Consider the following 19,455-nt stretch of genomic DNA (forward strand, 5'->3'; position numbering starts at 1 on the left):
GCCGTGACGAAACAAACATGAAAATAGAGAAGTTGCGTTCGATCCGAGAGGGACATTATAGAGTTATTTCGAATCAGTTAGCAAAAATCGAAGCGGCGAAGGAGAATGCGAATTGGATAGAATTCAACACGATTATCGATGCGACATCGCAGAAGCTAGAAGTAATTAAATCACTTAATGAGAAGATTCTAGAAGCTACAGAAGTGGCGGAGATCGAAGATGAAATTGTGAACGCAGAGGAGTTTTGTTTGGGTATTGAAGTCAAACTACGATATTTCGAGGACTTGAGCAAAAATTCGACCAGCGGAGAAGACGAGCAGACGACCCAAAGCCCAGACGACAACGGAAACAACGCGAACAGGCCAACAGAATCAGAGGTAAATCAAGCTGCAAGCCAAAATGTGAGTAGGTCTTTTTCAAATGCTTCACTTTATCAGAGACTTCCAAAATTATCACTTCCGGTTTTCAGTGGTGATATCCTTGAGTGGCAAAGTTTTTGGGACTCTTACGAATCTACAGTACATTTGAATCCAAACTTAACTGAAGTGCAGAAATTTAGCTATTTGAAGACGCAGCTTGAAGGCAGTGCAGCCCAAGTTATTCAAGGATTTGCCCTTACACACGCAAACTACATTCAAGCGATTGATTTGTTGAAAGAGAGATTTGGACAGTCTCATAAAATAATTCATGCATACATACAAGCTTTGCTTAATTTACCAGCCCCAAGTAATACGCTTCAGAGCATGAGGAATTACACAGACAAATTAGAGGCTTATGTTCGATGGTTAGAGTCGCTTGGTCAGTGCCAGAGTACGTACGGAACTCTATTAGTGCCAGTGATAATTAATAAACTTCCGTCGGATGTACGCAAGAATTTAGCGCGAGAACATGGTAGTGATAATTGGCATTTGGAAGATTTACGGAAAGCGTTATACCGTGAGTTGAATATCATGGAAGCGGGGCAGGCCCAAGAAGCAGCAGATTACTATGCACCTACAGCATCTTTTTTCACAAACGCACAGTCCAAATCCAAAACCGGAAGTAGACAGAAACCAGCATACATTGCGCGCAGTGATCAGAAACAGTGTATTCACTGCAAAGAAAATCACCATGCCAACCACTGTTCAAAGGTCCCTGATGTGAAAGCCCGTAAAGACATTATTAAGAAGAAACGTTTGTGCTTTAACTGTTTGAAAAACCACCAAGTGGTAAACTGCCGTTCGAACTTTCGATGTCTGAAATGTAAAAGAAAACACCACACTAGCATTTGTGAAAATGGTACGGATACCAAGGAAAATATTGGCACAAGCAACGCAGTACAACTTATTGCAGCAAGTCAGCCAGCCAGCCAGTCTGAGGCAGCCATTTTGCATTCTGCGTTTGAACCCCGACCAGAAGTTTTACTGAAGACCGCCGTTGCAGAAGTTTGTGCTGGAGATAATTACGCCCAAGCGAATATTTTGTTTGATGAAGGGGCTCAGCGTTCATTCATATCGGAGAAGCTCGCTCAAACACTAAAAGTCAAACCCAGTGGTAGCACAGCCATCAGTTTAGCAACTTTCGGAGACACATCACAGAATCAGAGACACCTAGATACTACAACCATTTATTTTATGTTTTTCGGTGGTTTATCGAAATATAACGGTGAATTATATCCTGATAAACTCACTGGCCACTCAGTGAAAATTATCAAATCTGATACCCGGATTAACGTCAAAAAGTTTACCGAGCGTACTGAAAGCCGGAAACAATATGACGATGACGTCGTTAAAATGACGTCATCTTTGCGATGCTTCCTGATAAAATTTCCCGCAAATTTCGACATTTTATTGAAATAAACAAAACAAAAGTAGAGTTCTAGACATAAAATAAACAGAAAAATTGTTGGTATCGATGTAATATCACGGTAATTTCACTCGTGAACACCAAAAGTTGTTATTTTCACTCGTGGCTGCGCCACTCGTGAAAATATCACTTTTGGTGCCCACTCGGTGAAATTATAACGTGGTATTACACCGAAACCAACAATTATCCTCTATATATTTACTTACAGATGTTGGAGCCAAGATTCCACTTCAAGTGATGATCATTCCGACAATTGCCGTCCCCTTACGGAATATTCCGAATTCTGTCCTGTCTTTACCACACCTGAGAAACCTGAAGTTAGCACATCCCATGATAGATGAAGACCAGTTTGATATTTCATTATTGATAGGAGCCGACCATTACTGGAGCATCGTAGGTAACCAGACGATTCGAGGTAACGGGCCTACAGCCGTAAGTTCGAGCATTGGTTATTTATTGTCAGGTCCAGTTGAAACAACCAGTGTTATTACACAGTCTTGTTTTGCCCTAAATGTGATGACATCAGATATAGACCGATTCTGGAAACTAGAGTCTATTGGAATAATTCCCGAAGACGACCAAGGTAAAGATAAATTACAGTCATATCAAGAGAATGCTATTAAGTTTACCGACGGAAAGTATGAAGCTAAACTACCCTGGAAAGAAGACCACGCCCATCTCCCTACAAACTATGAAGTAACTAGGAGAAGAACCGAATCCCTGATAAGTCGACTACGCCGAGAACCTCAGATTCTAGAGAAGTATGCAGAGATACTACAAGAACAAGAGAGAAGAGATTTCATTGAGAAAGTTGACGATAATGAGAAACTACCCCCGCAAGTAAACTATACTCCCCACCATGCAGTCAGAAAAGATTCCTCCACCACGCCCATTCGTATAGTGTATGATTGTAGTTGTAGGGAATCAATTCATTCCCCAAGCTTGAACGACTGCCTTGACTCCACCCCACCCTCACTAAATGATCTATCACAAATTCTAGTAAGATTCCGACTTGGAAACTACGCAGTATCAACAGATATAGAGAAAGCATTCCTGAATGTACGCCTAGAAAAAGAAGACAGAGATGTGACAAGATTTTTATGGTTGAGTGATCCGAGTAATCCAGATAGCCCGTTATCAGCATACCGATTCAAAGCCATTCTATTCGGTGCAACTTGCTCCCCATTTAAACTCAGTGCTACACTACTCAAACATCTTGACAACAACGCCAACAGCTGGGTCAGCAGATTCCTGAAGAGAGACTTATACGTAGACAACATATTATCGAGTTTCCAAACAGAAGATGAAGTTTTGAGGTACTTTCGAGACACAAGGGATCTGATGCTACAAGGAGGATTCAACCTGAGATCATGGGCATCAAACAGTCAATGCTTACAAGTAGCCGCCACAGAAGAAGGTGTCCTTGACAGCGACAAAATAACAAAAATTCTAGGCATGCTTTGGACTACCAATACAGATGAGATATCATACCCGAACAGAGACATTCCAATAACCCCAAATGTGACTAAACGCACTATTTTGCAGTTTACATCCCGAGTATACGACCCACTTGGCTTACTAAGCCCAGTATTAATACGCGCGAAAATTCTACTCCAAGATCTATGGAAAGGCAAGCACACGTGGGATAAAGTTTTACCAGACGGCATCTATAAGAAATGGCTCCATATTGCACGTGACGTAAATGACGTAATGGAAATGAGAATCCCCCGCTGCCTCTTCAATTCATACGATACAGACGATAAACACCCAACAGCAGATGATACTATCCTACACGTTTTTGTTGATGCTAGTATCCAAGCTTACGGCGCGACAGCTTACCTTTGCAGACGACAACAATCGACTCTAGTGATGGCAAAATCCCGTGTGGCACCCTTGAAGAAAATCACATTGCCAAAGTTAGAACTGATGGCAGCCGTGATTGGAGCACGTTTAGCGAGACACATTCTACAAGCGATAGACATACAAGATGTGATATTTTGGTCAGACAGTCAAATCGTGTTACACTGGTTGAGCACCTCGAGACCGGTAAACAGATTCGTCCAAAATAGAGTTACAGAGATAAGAGACCTAACCCAGAACCGGAAGTGGAAATACTGTCCCACAAAACACAATCCAGCCGACCTTCTCACAAGAGGTATCACAGCATCCCAGTTCATAAACAATCACCTATGGATGCATGGTCCAGACTGGTTAACTTACCAAACTCAGTGGCCTGTATGGATGCAGGCAGACACCATCACCATGGCAACCTTTACAGACGAGACGCAAGAAACAGATGAACATCCGTTTCCACGCAGTCTACTTCAAGACAGTCTACACGTTTTAATAGACTTGTCAAGGTACAACAGCTATAGAAAACTTATTCGAGTCACTGCATACGTTCTTAGATTTATAAACAACTGCAGGGCCGTCACCATACGACGAAGAGACCCTTTAAACGTAATAGAACTCCAGAACGCAGAGCACAAGTGGCTACAGAATTGCCAGCACACTGAATATGCCAGAGAAATATCCAGCCTGAAGACCTCTGAGAAGAGACTACCCATAGTGCGCCAGTTGAAACTATTTCTTGACGACAGAGGAGATTTACGTTGTGGCGGGAGAATACAAAACGCCCCATTGGAATATGCTACCAAGTTCCCATACTTACTTCCCCCCAAACACACACTGACACGCCTGATTGTTCGAGACGTCCATACCCGCCATCTACATACGGGAGAGAACGCTACCATAACTTACTTACGTCAGAAGTACTGGATTCCTTCCATTCGCAGATGTGTCCAGACAGAGATACGAAAATGTGTGACATGCAAAAGAATTAATGGTAAACCATACCCAGCCCCAGATCCCCCACCCCTACCGAAATTTCGACTAGAAGACAGCGCCCCATTTACGGTAACAGGAGTGGATTTTACCGGTGCACTACATGTAAAAGATCAACGTGGAAATATGAGTAAAGCGTACATATGCCTTTTCACGTGCGCTTCTACTAGAGCATTACATTTAGAAGTAGTCCAGAATTTGACTGAAAGTTCCTTCATGCAAGCGTTTAGAAGATTTTGCAGCAGGAAATCATTACCACACATAATGGTTTCTGACAATGCAGCTACATACCAGGCAGCATCAAGGCATCTGCGTCAATTATTCGATTCCCAGTCCATGAAAGAAGCCCTCAACCAAGAAGGAACACAATGGTATTTCATCCCAGCTAGAGCCCCATGGTACGGTGGGTGGTGGGAGCGCCTGATAGGTTTAACCAAGATCACGCTAAAGAAAGTTCTCGGGCGTCGATGCATTAATTTAGAAGAACTTCAAACGATAACCACGGAAGTAGAAGCTGTACTCAATGATCGACCGATTACATACGTGACGTCAGATGATTCAGATCCACAACCGTTAACGCCGGCACACTTATTATACGGCCGGCAGGTGAAGAGTTTACCGACGAAGAATGTACCAATAGAATCGGTATCAGATCCAGCAGTTGGCAACCGTTCCAGTATTACTAGACGAGCCAGGGTCCAGAAGGAACTAATCGAGCACTTCCGGGAACGATGGCGCCACGAGTATTTGACGGCGTTGCGCGAGTATCACCGAGTGACGGGTAACAATAAGCAGACGATATCAGTAGGTGATGTAATACAGATCCATGATGACACACCTCGTGCGCGGTGGAGATTAGGTGTGGTACACGAACTTATATATGGGAAAGATGGACTGATTCGTGCAGCCAAAGTAAAATCGAATAGTGGAATATCAGTGAGACCAATTATAAAACTGTATCCGTTGGAAACAAAGTGTCTCCGTGTGTATCAGTAAAAGACAAAGTGATTTAGTGTGCATTTATGTGAAAATTTGTTGTAAAGAGACTTTAAGACCTTAAGATTTCTTTTTGTGAGCTTAAATATTAAATAACTTAAATATCAGTGTTATCAAATGAGAGACATTAATATGATCGATTTCATGACGATATTTTAACTTAATAAGTAACGCAGTAATTTACTGATAATTTCAGTTTTTGAAATAATCAACCTTTCATAAATCTTAGCTTTAATATTTCATGACAGTATGTAAACTTCTGAGATTTATCATTTCGCGGCCCCCAGTATGTTGGAAATAGCGCGCTTACTTGTATATAACGTTGACGTGAAACACTTTGACGCCAACGTCTGTGTTGCGTTACTACGTCATATCCTATGTTTGTATATATGTATGATAGTTACAAGAGTTGAATAGAAGTAGAAAACAGACACAACGTGTTGTACATTCATTTTAGTGTTAGTGTCCCATACCCAACCCAAACCATCTATGTACAAAAATTAAGCGATATCAAAGTTTGAATATAGATATTAGATAACCCGCAAATGTTATGTTGTTTTTATTTTCATTCCATTAGCATGAAAATGGTACTCTTCATATTTTTGAATTAGCTAAAAAATAATTCTTTGCACATTAACACTAGGCTATTATAAGGACTGGTAATCGCTCTTTAAGTGTTTTCAATATCTACAATTTTGTAACTACCAGTGTTTGTTTATGTTAGATTCTATCAATGTCATAACTTCAAAAAGGCTTAATAATTGTCAGTGAATTTGAAAGTATATTGAATATTATTAGTATTATCTTCATGACTGTGAATATAGGGGTAAGCATGTTTGTTTTCCTGTTACAACGCCTTTAGATTTCCGAGTATTTGGTTGGTGATAGAACCGGGTAGAGCAAACGTATCAATGTATCACAAAGGAATCTGATGTTATAAAATGAAACAAATATGAGCACAAGCTATAGACGTCTTTGCCTGACATATTCAATTGACAGTATTTGTTTATTATAAATCCATCGGTTTGAATTTCAAATCTCTTCTTCGTGCTCAGACTTTTCACCATGAAGAAAGTTATTTTTAAATTTTAATTTGTAAAACATATGAATGACTAATGTTTCAGTTCCAAGATACTAGTTTTCTTTTCACAATGTAATCAAGGACATCCTATCTGAAACTAAGTGTCAGATGTGTGAATTGTTATGATCTGGTTCGTTTTCAACTGTTGTTTTGAACAGGAAGTGAGAGTGTGGAAGCAAAGCCAAAAATTATAAGATTCGAAAAAGAAATAGCGTGCTGAATTTTCAGAAATAAATAATTAAATTACAATTGCATAAAGTATGATGATAAATGTCTGACCGATAGTAAAAAAGGGAAAGAAATTACAGCAAATCAAAGACATAGTGTATAGAGTAACCAGTTGAATTCCTACAGATCTGTTCTGTTTTGTTTATTACCTTACATGTTCTGTGTACACCTATATTGTGACCAATATTTCAGTTATTCCTCTAAACTGGTCATATTTAACAATCACCGCGTGGACAAATTAACATAAATATATATCATATAATGAATTATCACCAGTATTGAAATCATTTCTTTAGGAGCTGGAGAAGCATTCCATATATGTAAATTTTACTTTCAACAGTATTTCAGTCATGTAACGGCGGTCAATTAACCTAATCAGTGTTTCTGAGTATAAGCCTTTTCCCCGCAAGTAACTGCCAACTTTTCCATATGATTCAGAAGTGGAGGACGAAATTACTCCTGACAATGTCTTTTATCAAATCATCATGGAAAACATACACCTCTCCTGGGGATCAAACTCACGACCCCGCGATCCTTAGATCTGCTCTGTCCTTATTGAGCTAAAATACTTAGTATGTCATGTATACATGACAGTTAAGTGATTTTAACTGTTTATGTGAGAATTTTTATATATATTTCTATGTAATTCATGTAGTCTTCCTCCTCAAAACCAACCATATTTTCCCTTTCGCACACATTTATTAAAAGATGTACAATATGTAAATAATCTTTTGATAGTCAGTTCAAAGCTTAAATTCAAATTTTATTGCTACCTGACTTTTGTTTTTATCTCTGCCAAATTTTGACAGATTTGAATGAAAATTTGACACATTGTTTAATAACCAGTTCAGTTAAATAAACATAACAGCGATATCGACTGTGCGTACATTCATTAAGCCACGACAGTTCAGATAAGGTAACCTAAAATAAAACGTCACAGAATGGATGCAACTTGGTGCTGGTCTCTTTGTGCCAAGTACTGCCATCTGCAGTACTAACAGTTTTGTCATTAATTGGTGTCATTAATGCCATTACAAACCTGAGATAAAATAAATATGTTCATATTGAAAATATTGACGGATGTGCCATTTCAACTAAACATAGTTGAACATTCAGAATATGATACCTTGAATTTCTGCTGTGATGAATTTACTAATTATGTGACTTTTAATTTAAGGGTTACCTAATTGTTACCCATACGGTTAAATGAATATGATTCAGGCTATGATCGTTTTTATGTTTTACTATAATAAAATAGTCATTAAACGTTGTGCAGAACATCATTCAAATCTGTCAAAAATTGGTGATAAAAGAAATAAAAACAGGTGTGGAGTTAGAAAAGTTGTTGAGTTTATTATTAACAAATGCACTATTTTGCTTCCTTTAGTACCTTAGAAGTCATTTTCAAAAGTTCATTTTGACCTTGACATGTATGTGGCCTTAAAATTACATTAAAATAACCCTTAAATACGACAGTACCAAAAATATTTTTGCAGTTGATCCACATATATAGATTGGCAAACGTGTCAAGTATAACACACTTTGCCCTTTTTCCTAGATATATATATTATTCTATATAATATATATATTATATGTATTTTTAATATTATCATCAGTTTTATTTACAAAATACTAAAGGGCGTTGAAAAAACAATATTTAAACCAATTTAGATGTTTATATGAAAATACACGAGTGAACAGCGGTATAGTTTATTTGTAAATGCACTCATTTGACCTTTGACCCCATTATACTGTAATGAGGGACCCTATAAGGCGACAGCCCCTTTTAAATTTCATGTTTGAACCTAAGGAACACTTTTATAATAACCATCAGAAGTAACATTTTCCTCAGATATTGGCAGACTAACCAAAGTGGGGGCATAAAAATGTTTATGAAACTATGACCGATGGCCTTTAGACATGAACTCGGGACCATCCTACTAAACTAATAACTCAACCTGACCCTGCGGTTCGGATGAGCTAAGAAATGATTTTAACCCTTACCCTGCTAAACAGTATGTTCTTTTTGCCCAGTTTTCCTAGTAGAAACTACTAGGACTCCTGCTTACTTGTGAAGCAATTAACCTTATCAGAACAGAACAGACAACAGCAGTAAAATTCCTGGCCCCTGTAGAGTTATGGGGCCACAGGTCATCACAATAGTGATATACTGTGATGTATTTGTATTCTGTACATGTATTTTGACAGCTTGAATCTATTACAAAAAAAAAAAGAAGCTGACAGTTTATAATTCAACAAAATGCAAATTTATTTTAACTAGAATGTGTCTGTAGGACACTGGGTGTGCCCCCATTGGTATAGTTGTCACAAATAAGGGGCAATAATTCAAATGTTTTCAGTCTTAACGGGGTATAGCCTCAACAAACATTTTATGAAAAGGATTCATTATTCTATGCCTTATACTTCTTGTGCTATGCGCATCACAAACAAAAAATCCACTATTTTGGCTATTTCAAGGGCCATAACTCTGTAATAAGTCATAAGATTCTCAAGTAAAAGGCCAAGTATGCAAGGGCACATCATGATATAGACTCAAGCAAGGTTTCATGAATTTACATCAAACACTTTTTGAGCTAGGCACATAATTAGGTGAAAATGTGCATTTTTTTACTATATCAGGGACCATTACTTTAAAAATAGGAGTGGAGCCAGCCACAAAATACTAGTAAGAAGTATGCAAGTTTATATCATGATAAAGACTTATGCAAGTTTTCAACCATTTATATTAAATAATTTTTGAGCTTGGTGCGTCACAAGGTGAAAATGTGCATTTTTGACTATTTCAGGGGCCATAACTCTGAAAATAGGAGGCGGACCCAAATGGAAAATGGGAGGTGCGCAAGTTTATATCATGATTAAGACTCATGCAAGGTTTCATGAATCTATATCAAATACTTTTCGAGCCAGACGTGTCACAAGGTGAAAATGTGCATTTTTGACTATTTCAAAAGCCATAACTTTGAAAATAGGGGGCGGAGCCAGACGAAAAATAGAAGGTGCGCAAGTTCATATCATGATAAAGACACATGCAAGGTTTAATCAATTTATATGAACAACTTTTTGAGCTAGGAGCGTCACAAGGTGAAAATGTGCATTTTTGACTATTTCAGGGGCCATAACTCTGAAAATAGGGGGTGGACCCAAATTGAAAATGGGAGGTGCGCAAGTTCATATCATGATTAAGACTCATACAAGGTTTCATCAATTTATATCGAATACTTTTCGAGCTAGGTGCGTCACGACCTTCGGACGGACGGACGCACGGACAAGACCAAATCTATATGTCCCCACCACTCATCGGGGTGGGGGTGGGGGGGGGGGCACAAAAAGAAGTGTTTGTTTATAGTTTTAAAATTGTGTCAAATGTAAACTTCAAGTAGAATTATTATATATCTTATGCATTTTGTATTTTTTAATTCATCTGAAAACTAGGTCAGAATTACACTAACCTTGGTTTATAGCACTGCACTACAGTAGTTTCTTAGACCAAATGTAAGACATTGCCATTGATCATATCAATTTGCACGTTGTCTCAATAAACAATTCAAGGTACTTTTGCTTTATGTTGTTCATTAGATGGAGCATACACAGTAACTCATGACTTTCGCGAGATCTATTTATAGAATCCGAAATGGCTGCCATAAGAACCATAATTATGATAGCGTATTTTTATCCCCCGCCGATGAAATCGGGAGGGGGTTTTGAAATGGCGTTGTCCGTCCGTCCGCAGCCGTTTCTCAGTAACTACGTCATTTTCTTTTTTTTATTGGTCAATTGTCGGAATTCCATACAGTTATTGCCCTTTAATTGTTTAAAAATCCACAGATTTGTACATAACAAACCAACCAATTGGAAGAATTTCATTAAACTTCTTTCATTCTTTTCCAACATTTATTATAAACATGTGAAGTTGTGTACCCACACCTGGTCGCCGCCTTGCCTTGGTCACATCCCCTCCCCCTCCCCATTTTTTTTTAATTTTTGATTTATTTTTTTTTTAATTTTTAATTTTTCATCAATATTTGTAATCAACATGTAAACTTTTGTAAACCCTCCCCCCAAAGAAAAAAAAAAAAAACATTCATTTTCTGTTAATTTGATTTTGACTAATGAAATTATTTGCTTCTTTGTAACATTCTTAACATTTTGCTGGATATATTTTTGCCGTTCTTCACCACAGACCATTTCGGCGGGAGATACCAATTCATCGAATTTGCTTGTTCATATTGTATTTAAGTTGATTGCTTAGTAACTGATAGAGACATTGTTATTTGCAATATCATTAAACAAGAGATCACAGAGTGATCTTGGCGCCCACCACTGAGCCATTTTGAGTGTTACAATTTTAACACTAGCTAAATGTCAAAATCAAGGTCAAATTTCATTTCGGTACACAACACTGTGCATATGGTCCAAGCATGTGGTCCAGATTTGAAAGCTGTAGCTTGAGAAATGTGAAAGTAGGTCACAAGATCAATTTCAAGGTCAAAGTTCATTTCAGTATACAAAACTATGCATGTGCTTCAAATCTGGAGGCTGCAGCTTGAGAAATGTGAAAGTAGGTACTAGGTAAAAGCCAATGTCAAATTTCAATTCAGAACACAAAAATATGCATGTGGTCCAAATTTGAAGCCTGTAGCTTGAGAAATGTGAAAGTAGGTCACTAGGTCATTCTGAAGATCAAAGTTTATTTCTTTACACAAAACTATGCATGTGGTCCAAATTTGAAGGTTGTAGCTTGAGAAATGTGAAAGTAAGTCACTAGGTCAAAATCAAGGCGAAATTTCATTTCAAAAACACAAAACTATGCATGTGGTCCAAATTTGAAGCCTGTACCTTCAAAAAATGTGAAAGTAGGTCACTAGGTCAATGTCAAGGTCAATGTTTTTTTTCGGTACACAAAACTATGCATGTGGTCAAAATTTGAATGCTGTAGCTTGAGAAATGTGAAAGTAGGTTACTAGGTCAAAATAAAGGTCAAATTTCGTTTCGGAACATGACACTATGCAAGTGGTCCAAATTTGAAGCCTGTACCTTCAAAAATGTGAAAGTAGGTCACTAGGTCAATGTCAAGGTCAAAGTTTCTCCAGTGCACAAAACTATGCATGTGGTCCGAATTTGAAGGCTGTAGCTTGGGAAATGTGAAAGTAGGTCACTAGGTCAAAATCAAGGTCAAATTTCATTTCGAAACACAAAACTTTGCATGTGGTCCAAATTTGAAGCCTTTACCTTCAAAAATGTGAAAGTAGGTCACTAAGTCAATGTAAAGGTCAAAGATTGTTTTGGTACACAAAACTATGCACGTGGTCCGAATTTGAAGGTTGTAGCTTAAGGAATGTGAAAGTAGGTCACTAGGTCAAAATCAATGTCAAATTTCATTTCGGAACACGAAACTATGCATGTGGTCCAAATTTGAAGCCTGTACCTTCAAAAATGTGAAAGTAGGTCACTAGGTCAAAATCAAGGTCAAATTTCATTTCGAAATACAGAACTTTGCATGTGGTCCAAATTTGAAGCCTTTACCTTCAAAAAGGTGAAAGTAGGTCACTAGGTCAAAATCAAGGTCAACTCAAGTCAAGGTTCATCTTGCCACTCAAAACTATACATGTGGTCCAAATTTGAATATTGTAGGTTATTGACTATTTTAAAAGCTTTTCCATATATAAATCTATATGAACCATGTGACCCTTGGGGCGGGGCCATATTTGACCCTTAGGGGGATAATTTGAACAAAGTTGGTAGAGAACCACTAGATGATGCTACATTACAAATATCAAAGCCCTAGGCTTTGTGGTTTGGACAAGAAGTTTTTTCATTTTTCAAAGTTTTTCCCTATACAAGTCTATATAAACCATGTGACCCCCAGGGCGGGGTCATATTTGACCCCAGGGAAATAATTTGAATCATCTTGGCAGACAACCACTAGATGATGCTTCATACAAAATATCAAAGCCCTAGGCTTTGTGGTTTTGGACAAGAAGATTTTCAAAGTTTTTCCCTATATAAATCTATGTAAATAATAGAAATAAACGAAGGACCATAACTCACTCAAAAATTGTTGAACCAGTCTGATTTTCAGAGGGACACAACTAGGGTACAATTATATCATTCTGACAAAGTTTGGTTAAATCCTCCTAGTAGTTTCTGAGGAGATGCGATAACGAGAAATTGTTAACGGACGGACGGACGGAATGACAGACGGACCACGGACGCAGAGTGATTTGAATAGCCCACCATCTGATGATGGTGGGCTAATAACAAGCTCTTGAAGCAAACTTACTCAGTGAAAAGAAACACAATTAGTACGTAACAAACACATTTTTCCATTGAAAATTGAGAAGCGTTTGAAATGGGGTATCTTAGGTAAATTGCCTTAATTATACAACTTTATATTAAAAACGACCGTTAAGTATTTATTGCTGTTCGTGGTGTAATAATCAAGACTGCAAGGAAATATGTATTGCCCGGGTTCGATTCCTGACCCGGGCTTGTCTTTTTTCTTTTCTTGATTTGGCATTTTAAAGTTAGTTTAGAAACAAAAACTCATGTTCTAATGTTAATAATATCACCAAACTTCAATTCTAAAGATTGATCATTTTAGCAAGATTCTGAAGGTCAGTAAATGAACCTGAAACACTGTTAAAATTGGATTGGCTTTCTCAAAGAGACCGGGCTCCAGATTTTGGCTTAAATGATTTTCCTTTAAATCTGAAGGTTTTGTCATATAATAAACATTATAACATGAATGTTGATTATTCCACATGATGCTGTATGCATGATCTTGATCATGCAGTTTAATTAGGAAATAGAATATGGAAATTCATGTAAATAGTATTCTTTATATTTTCAGATGATATAGAATATCAAACTCAGTGCTTAGTTAGAAACTACAAATTGCATAAAATATATAATAATTTTACTTAAAGTTTTTATTTGCCACAATTTTTAAACTATAAACAACCACTTCTTTTTTTTAAAATTGTGCACTATGTTGAATTATAAATAATGACTTCTTTTGTATTAGATTGGTGATAAGGTTAATTGCTTCACAAATAAGCAGGAGTCCTAGTAGTGTCTATTGGGAAAACTGGACAAAAAGAACATACTTGAGTACGCAGTTTGCAATGATTTGTTGTGTGTTTGATGCTAGCCATTTTTTGCTATTTTCAAGGTAAGCCAAATGTATGCTGTTTCAACCTTTTAACACAGAACTATTATTATTAAACAATGTTATTTGCATTTTTGTGGCTATGGAAATGCAGTTTATTAAGTTAGAAACTATTAAGAAACAAGAGCTATCATTATTGGTTACAAATGCCCCCGAAGTGTGCCGAAGAATGCTACAGTTGTATGCGTGACACACCTTCTAAATATGGTTAACATTTGTGTCAAATTATTTTCAAATCACTTAAAAAAATATTCTGTAGTTATGGACCGGACAAGAAACAGACCATGTTAACCTATAACCTCTAAGCGTGAGGTGATTGACCTTAGAGTTAGGTGTCTAGATCTTGCGCATGACACGTCGTCTCATTATGAGGAACAATTATGCCAAGTTATTTTTAAATCCCTTCATGAATTGTAGAGTTATGGACCGGACACGAAACATACGCTGTTAACCTTTGACATCTAAGTGTGACCTTGACCTTGTAGCTAGGGGTCTGGGTCTTTCGGATGACACGTCGTATTATTATGGTAGACATTTATGCCAAACTATTTTAAATTCCCTTCATGGATAGCAGAGTTATGGACCGGACACGAAACAGACCATGTTGATCTTTTACCTTTAAGTCTGACCTTGACCGTTGAGCTAGGGGTCTGGGTCTTGCGCATGACACGTCGTCTCATTAAAGTGAACATTTATACCAAGCTATTTCGAAATCCAAAAATTTACCAGAGGCACATACAGACTCGCGGACGCACGCTCGCACGGACGGACGGACAGTACGATTTTAATATGCCCGCCTTCGGGAGCATAAAAACTGTACTATGTTCTGTTTTTAGCCTTGTAAATTATTAATTATGGCAATACAGGTATTACATTATCATGTACTTTTAGGACTGTTTAATATTTATACTTCATTGTTTAATTGTGCTGTGCTATTTATATAATCTTAATGTATTTGTCTCATGTACTTGTGCTATAAACTGTTTGTATGAAACATTAGTGATTATATAACCACAGAATCTGAAATTCTATCATTAATCATGCAAGCACAAGTTAATATAAAAAGACCCCCCCTCTATATAAAAAATAAAGGGTGGGGGGGAGGGGAGGGGCTTTTTATATAAACTTGTGCTGGCTTGATTATTGATAGAATTTCAGGTTCCTCTGATATAACACAAAATTGACATTGCTTTAGCCTTTGTTCAATAAATGCAGGATGTTTGAACTAGATCTATATAGTATTATCTTTTGGCTTATAGTTTAGTATATTATGCAAAATGGAGCACAAGCACGAGTGTCGGACCTGGGACCAAAAAATATGATCAGACTGATAAAAACCCTTGTTTTCATCCTAAATGAGCCCAAAATGAAAAATATGTAGTGAAATATGAGCCCCCTTCAAAAGATACATATGTCTACTGAAGGCCAGAATCTCGAGATTCGAGTCTGCGAGCAATGGGTTCACTTCCCGGGCCGTTGTGAAATAAATTCTCCAGACAATTAAATAAAATATCTATCACTATTTCACGTGTACATTTAGTTACAAACTGAGACCGACCCCAAGTCTCTAGCCCTCCCCTTTCATGAAATATCTATCAGGAAACGTGTGCCTTCCTGCTGCAAGTCCTTGGTGGGAAAAAATGCGGCACAACGAATCGGTCGTAAACATCGGCTAACACATGGTTTTCAGCCAAGTACGGCTTAGCCTGGGAACCGTTGATAATATTTGTGCTTTGTCAGAAGAAATCATACCTAATACTTATACATAAAGATCCCACTTAATTTGTGATAATTAGTGTTAATTGGCATTCATCGAAATTCTGATATTATTGCAGGTAGAAAAAAGTTAGAAATTGTCAGACTGGATTCCCAGGCTAAGTGCGGCTCAATTCACTAGAAATTACTAAAAATTATAACTAAATACATAAACTAGGACCACTCACAATCTCAGTAGCATCGCTAGAGATTGGCGTTTCAGATTTCTCCACGGTCTTTAGATTGCATTCTAAGCCGTTGAACAGACATTCTCATCCATCAGAGGTTCGTCAAAATCCCGGGGAACCACGGTAGACCTCTGGTATGCGAGAATGTTGAACAGAATGCCTTCGGTGTTTTAAACGCAATTTCTGATTGGCCAATAGCGACACACCTCCAACAGAACCGCAACGTTTCGCACAAAATTACTCGGATATTATCATTATCGGATATTATTATCATATCGCTTTCAATGGCGGAAAATAAAAAAAGTAAATATCGCGTGTAGCAGATGCTTCTGACGGTGGTGAGTGGCCATAATTGACATATTTAGTAATACTTGTTATTAATGGCAAGTGAATTTGACACGTGCTAGGCTGACAACCATAGTGTGGTGATAGTAGGTTTATAGGCCACTTCCAACAGCCTTGCTGTTGGGTTAACCCTTTAGCGACGTGGTTGAGTATCCGCCTACAGATCTCGAGGTCCGGGGTTCGAGCCCCAGTAGGGACCTTGGTATGTTCTCTCCCAGGGTTTACTTTAATATTTTAGTCCGTGATTTCGTACCGTTTCGTTGTGCCAAATTCCTATCTACCCGTGACTTGCAGCAGAAAGGCACTCGTTTTATAAGTATTTCTTGTACGGGAAGTGCTAGAGACTTGGCAGCGCCGTAGCCACACTGAGGCAAACCGAGGCGGTTGCCTCGGTTAAAATTTTGAGGAGCAAAAAAAAAAAAGAAGTAAAATTAGGCCTATCACACTGATGAAAAATTCAGTTATAAAAGTTCAAAAAAGTATATTAATATCATTCGAATATTTCAGAATATCATTTGCCTCATGACATTATTGTCTATTGAGGCAAGGTGAGGCAGAAATCCTAGCAGTCATATTGATAGCCTTGCCAGGTCCGGCTTCAGTGGCCAGGCCGTGGAGGCCCGTGCTCCCCCCCCCCCCCCCACCAAACCAAGTTGACTGAGAAGTGACCAATTGCACCCAATTATCTATTATTATTATCATCAAATTTAAGCCCAAAAGCACCAGAGGCCACTAGCTCTACTTCATACCAATATTTCAAAATTTTCCAGGAAAAGAGTCCCGTGACCCCACTAAAATGAGGGGAAAACTCCCTCCCATACCTCAAAATTTTGACCCAAAGAATGCACCAGAGGCTACCATTTCATACCTGTATTTCAAATTTGTCCAGGGCGAGAGCCCCCTGACTCACCTAAATTGAGAGGGTTCCCCCTAAAGTATTTTAGACTTTAGACCAAACAGTTCACCATAGGCCACCATTTCGTACCTGTATTTCAAAATTTTCCAGGAAGAGAGCCCCTGACCCTACTAAAATGATGGGGGAAACTCCCACAGTACCTCAAAATTTAGATCAAACAGTACACCATATAGGCCCCCCATTTCGTATCTGTATTTCAAATTTTTCCAGGGCCAGAACCCCCTGACTCCCCTAAAGTTAGAGGGTTCCCCTAAGGTGCCTCAAACTTTAGACCAAAAAGTGCACCATAGGCTACAATTTCGTATCTATATTTCAAAATTTTAGGAAGATATACCCTTGAACCCATTAAAATGAGGGGGTGGGGGGAGGGGGTAACCCCTCCCATACTTTAAAATCTAGACCAAGAAATGGACCAGAGGCCACCATTTCATACCTGTATTTCAAGATTTTCCAGGGCGATAGCCCCTGACCGCCCTAAAATGAGGGGATTTCCCCTAAAGTATCTCAAATTTTATACAAAAAAAAAAAAAAAAAAATGCACCACAGGCCACCATTTCGTATCTTTATTCTAAAATTGTCCAAGGAGAGAGCCACTGACTACACTAAACTGAGGGGGAAACCATCTTCCATTCCTTAAAATTTAGACCAAAAATGCACCTAAGGCTGCCATTTCATACCTGTTTTTCAAAATTATCCAGGGAAAGAGCTCCCTGAACCCCTAAAATGAGAGGGTTCCTCCTACAGTACCTCAACATTTAGACCAAAAAATGCAATATATGCCACTATTTCGTATCTATATTTCAAAATTTCCTAGGAATAGTGACCCTGACCCCCTAAAATGAAGGGTAATTCAAAAATTTCTAGGGAAGACCACCTGAGTCCGCCCCCACACCCCAACATGGACAGAACCGCCCCCCCCCCCCTCCCCGCACTCCCCTATCCCCTCTCGGGCTATAAAGTAATGAACTACTAGTAAACTGATAAATAACATGTTGTTGTATGTCTTTACTGATGGCTTTCTGATTTTATTTTGATAAAGCCCCAGTTATCCTTACAAGTTATCAATGTATTTTTTCTTAAAATATGAAAGTAACTGAGATAAATAGGGGTAAAAGAACGATTTTTACTTTTTTACTGTGATGTAACACAGTTAGAGAGTGCCCAGAACGCACCAGAGACGTCATGGGGAAAACAATTATGTGGGAGGGGGGGGGGAGCATGCCCCAGCACCCCCGTAGATTGCCTCGGTTAAAATTTGTGTCTGGCTACGGCACTGAACTTGTAAGGATAACTGGGGCTTTATCAAAATAAAATCAGAAAGCCATCAGTAAAGACATACAACAACATGTTATTTATCAGTTTACTAGTAGTTCATTAGTTTAAAGTCCGAGAGGGGATAGGGGAGTGCGGGGGGGGGGGGGCGGTTCTGTCCATGTTGGGGTGTGGGGGCGGACTCAGGGGGTCTCCCCTAGAATTTTTTGAATTGCCCTTCATTTTAGGGGGTCAGGGTCACTATTCCTAGGAAATTTTGAAATATAGATACGAAATAATGGCATAAATTGCATTTTTTGGTCTAATTGTTGAGGTACTGTAGGAGGAACCCTCTCATTTTAGGGGTTCAGGGGGCTCTTTCCCTGGATAATTTTGAAAAACAGGTATGAAATGGCAGCCTTAGGTGCATTTTTGGTCTAAATTTTAAGGAATGGAAGATGGTTTCCCCCTCAGTTTAGTGTAGTCAGTGGCTCTGTCCTTGGACAATTTTAGAATATAGATACGAAATGGTGGCCTGTGGTGCATTTTTTTTTTGTATAAGTTTTGAGATACTTCAGGGGAAATCCCCTCATTTTAGGGCGGTCAGGGGCTCTCGCCCTGGAAAATCTTGAAATACAGGTATGAAATGGTGGCCTCTGGTCCATTTCTTGGTCTAGATTTTAAAGTATGGGAGGGGTTACCCCCTCCCCCCACCCCCTCATTTTAATGGGTTCAAGGGTATATCTTCCTAAAATTTTGAAATATAGATACGAAATTGTAGCCTATGGTGCACTTTTTGGTCTAAAGTTTGAGGCAC

The 19,455-nt window shown here is 38.5% G+C and overlaps 2 protein-coding genes across 3 annotated transcripts in view; one reads left to right on the forward strand and one right to left on the reverse strand.

The window, feature by feature from the left end:
- The window catches only part of LOC128546235 (inhibitor of apoptosis protein-like), a 33,291-nt gene that overhangs the window by 12,751 nt on the left and 1,085 nt on the right, over nucleotides 1–19,455 (reverse strand). The window lies entirely within an intron of this gene.
- Nucleotides 18–5,685, forward strand: LOC123555971 (uncharacterized). The gene is made up of 2 exons (XM_053535470.1): nucleotides 18–1,623; nucleotides 2,054–5,685. The coding sequence occupies exons 1-2, from the start codon at nucleotides 18–20 to the stop codon at nucleotides 5,683–5,685; spliced, it is 5,238 nt and encodes a 1,745-aa protein (XP_053391445.1).

Source organism: Mercenaria mercenaria, unplaced genomic scaffold (assembly GCF_021730395.1).
Source record: "Mercenaria mercenaria strain notata unplaced genomic scaffold, MADL_Memer_1 contig_4847, whole genome shotgun sequence".
In the NCBI taxonomy this organism is placed as follows: Eukaryota; Metazoa; Mollusca; class Bivalvia; order Venerida; family Veneridae; genus Mercenaria; species Mercenaria mercenaria.

Bases quoted from the DNA above. Each gene is read 5' to 3' on its own strand.
- LOC123555971 (XM_053535470.1), top strand. From the start codon at position 18: ATGAAAATAGAGAAGTTGCGTTCGATCCGAGAGGGACATTATAGAGTT. The intron at 1,624-2,053 runs GTGGTTTATCGA...ATTTACTTACAG, and splicing joins CATTTATTTTATGTTTTTCG to ATGTTGGAGCCAAGATTCCA.